We start from the raw sequence: 2,474 nt of genomic DNA on the forward strand, positions 1-2,474 counted from the left end.
TAGAAAGTGATGTAAAACATTACACTTTGTAGATTACAGAGTTGGATGACTTTTTAAATTGTTATCTGGTTAGAATGTTGGTAAGAAATAATCCTACCTCTTTCAGGAATTGTAGGAACTCTAGTTGATAATGTATGAAACAGAAATCTTCAGAAGGAGAAGAAAGTTGTGGCCACCAGATTTTAGAGCTCTGATTCCACCTGACAATTCAGGATCAAGGAATTTTCAGAGTTCCTGATAAACTGGTATGGTGATTTTAAGCATCTTTAGGACAAGTTAAGGACTGTAACAGAGTGGTGGTGTTTTCAGCTTCTCTCTGATTTGAGTATTTGATTGTTTTACTACTATAAGGAAACACAAATTCAAACAAGTGGCTTCCATAAATATCTTACAGAAGTAATTCTGACACAATGTTTATATTCAGAACCCTTAAGTATATTTTGGATGTGATTGAATTCTTCATATTAGTGCCTTCTAGGTCTTAAATTCCTATATCTGAATGCATTTTCAAGATTATGTTCTATTATAATCCATTGCATGTGAGGTGTGTGCAAATCCAGCTGTGTGCAAATCCAGCTGTGAATCATGAGATACATATTTACAATAACGTCTTTCCTTCTTTCCGCATCTCCTGTTTCTTTCTGATTCTCCCTCTTTTCCCCTCATCCCTGTTCTCTCTAAAATGTATGTTTATACTTACAATATGTTTATACTTTATAAAGTACAGTTTATACTTACTTATACTTTTAAGCTCACAACAAAAGGCATTTTATACCTCTGACTTATGCAAGCACAAGGTCCATTTTTTTTACTTTTCTTATACTAAATATAAATGACATACTTTTGTGATAATGTGGAACTGTATTGGTATGACCTATGTCAATATAAATGATTACATTATTTATTCAAATAGTTACTGATAAAATCTGAGGGCCATGTCTTGTAACATGATAGACCCTCCAACCATTTATTTTTTTTAAAGATTTTAAAAATTGCTAAACGCTTGGTCTTAACAGGAAACATGTGCTAACAGAGGATGGAACAGAAAAATGGCAGTTCTTTTATGGGGTTTATCCTGCTGGGGTTTTCTGACCGGCCTCAACTGGAGCTAGTCCTCTTTGTGGTTCTTCTGATCTTTTATCTGTTCACTCTGCTGGGAAACACCACCATCATTGCCTTGTCCCACCTCGACCCACATCTTCAGACTCCCATGTACTTTTTCCTCTCCAACCTAAGCTTTCTGGACCTGTGTTACACGACCAGCACTGTCCCGCAGCTCCTGGTTCATCTCAGGACAGCAGATAAGTCTATCTCCTTTGGTGGCTGTGTAACTCAGCTGTTCCTTTCTCTAGGTTTGGGAGGTACAGAATGCATTCTGTTAGGCATCATGGCACTTGACCGCTATGCAGCCATCTGCAAGCCCCTGCAGTACACCATGATCATGCACCCCCGTCTCTGTGCCCTCATGGCTTCTGTGTCATGGTTCATTGGTTTTGCCAACTCCTCATTGGAGACAATGCTTATCTTCCTTGTACCACTTTGTGGGAGAAATAAAATAGACCACTTCTTTTGTGAGGTCCCCCCACTGCTCAAGCTTGCCTGTGTTGATACTACTGTATATGAGTCTGAGATCTTCTTTTCCAGCATGATCTTTCTTATCATACCTCTGGCATTAATCACCTTTTCCTATGGTTGGATTGTCAGGGCGGTCTTAAGAATAAAGTCAGCCTCAGGGCAGAGGAAAGCATTTGGCACATGTGGGTCCCACATCACAGTGGTCTCCCTATTCTATGGCACGGCCATCTATGCTTACCTCCAGCCCAGGAACAACTACTCCCAGGATCAGGGCAAGTTTGTTTCTCTATTCTACACTATTGTCACGCCCATGGTCAACCCCATCATATATACACTGAGGAACAAGGATATGACCAGAGCAATAAAGAAGGTACTATTGAGAGCACATGACTCTAGATGACTAGGCAGGGAAGACCCTTGGATGGAAGACTTTGAATGCCAGAATTTTTAATATTTTTGTGTCTTGCATTTGTCATGGAAAATTTCAGCTGACATCTCTCAAGGAAATTTCTTTTTCTTTCTTTCTTTCTTTCTTTTTTTTTCCTACAGCAGCTTTTATTTTTCCCTAATTCATTCATTTAGATGAGATACAAATCAGGTGTCTTTTTTTTTTTTTTAAAGTAGTCTCCACACCTCTCATGAGCCTCAAACTCACAACCCTGGGATTAAGAGTTAGATGATCTACCAACTGAGCCAGCCAAACACCTCTTCAAGTCATGTGTCTTTTTAAGTGCCAAAACTCATATCACTCTCTTAAGTGAATCATGGAAATTATAATAAGCAGGGCCAAGGTCAGCTGTACCAGAGGAAAAGAGAGGATTGAAAAGTTGAACTGTCTCCAATAGCTATTGGGCCATTTGTTGTTATAAATAATGGGCTTATCCTAGGGTATGAGGTAC

The 2,474-nt window shown here is 39.0% G+C and overlaps 1 protein-coding gene across 1 annotated transcript; it reads left to right on the forward strand.

Annotated features, from left to right (window-relative positions):
• Window positions 1-1,036: 1,036 nt before the first annotated feature.
• On the forward strand, window positions 1,037-1,975 carry LOC123942022 (putative olfactory receptor 2B8). The gene has a single exon (XM_046005946.1). It carries the CDS (start codon window positions 1,037-1,039, stop codon window positions 1,973-1,975), a length of 939 nt encoding a protein of 312 aa, XP_045861902.1.
• The last annotated feature ends 499 nt before the right edge of the window (window positions 1,976-2,474 follow it).

The sequence above is a fragment of the Meles meles genome, chromosome 5 (assembly GCF_922984935.1).
Source record: "Meles meles chromosome 5, mMelMel3.1 paternal haplotype, whole genome shotgun sequence".
Lineage (NCBI taxonomy): Eukaryota > Metazoa > Chordata > Mammalia > Carnivora > Mustelidae > Meles > Meles meles.

Bases quoted from the DNA above. Each gene is read 5' to 3' on its own strand.
- LOC123942022 (XM_046005946.1), top strand. From the start codon at position 1,037: ATGGAACAGAAAAATGGCAGTTCTTTTATGGGGTTTATCCTGCTGGGG.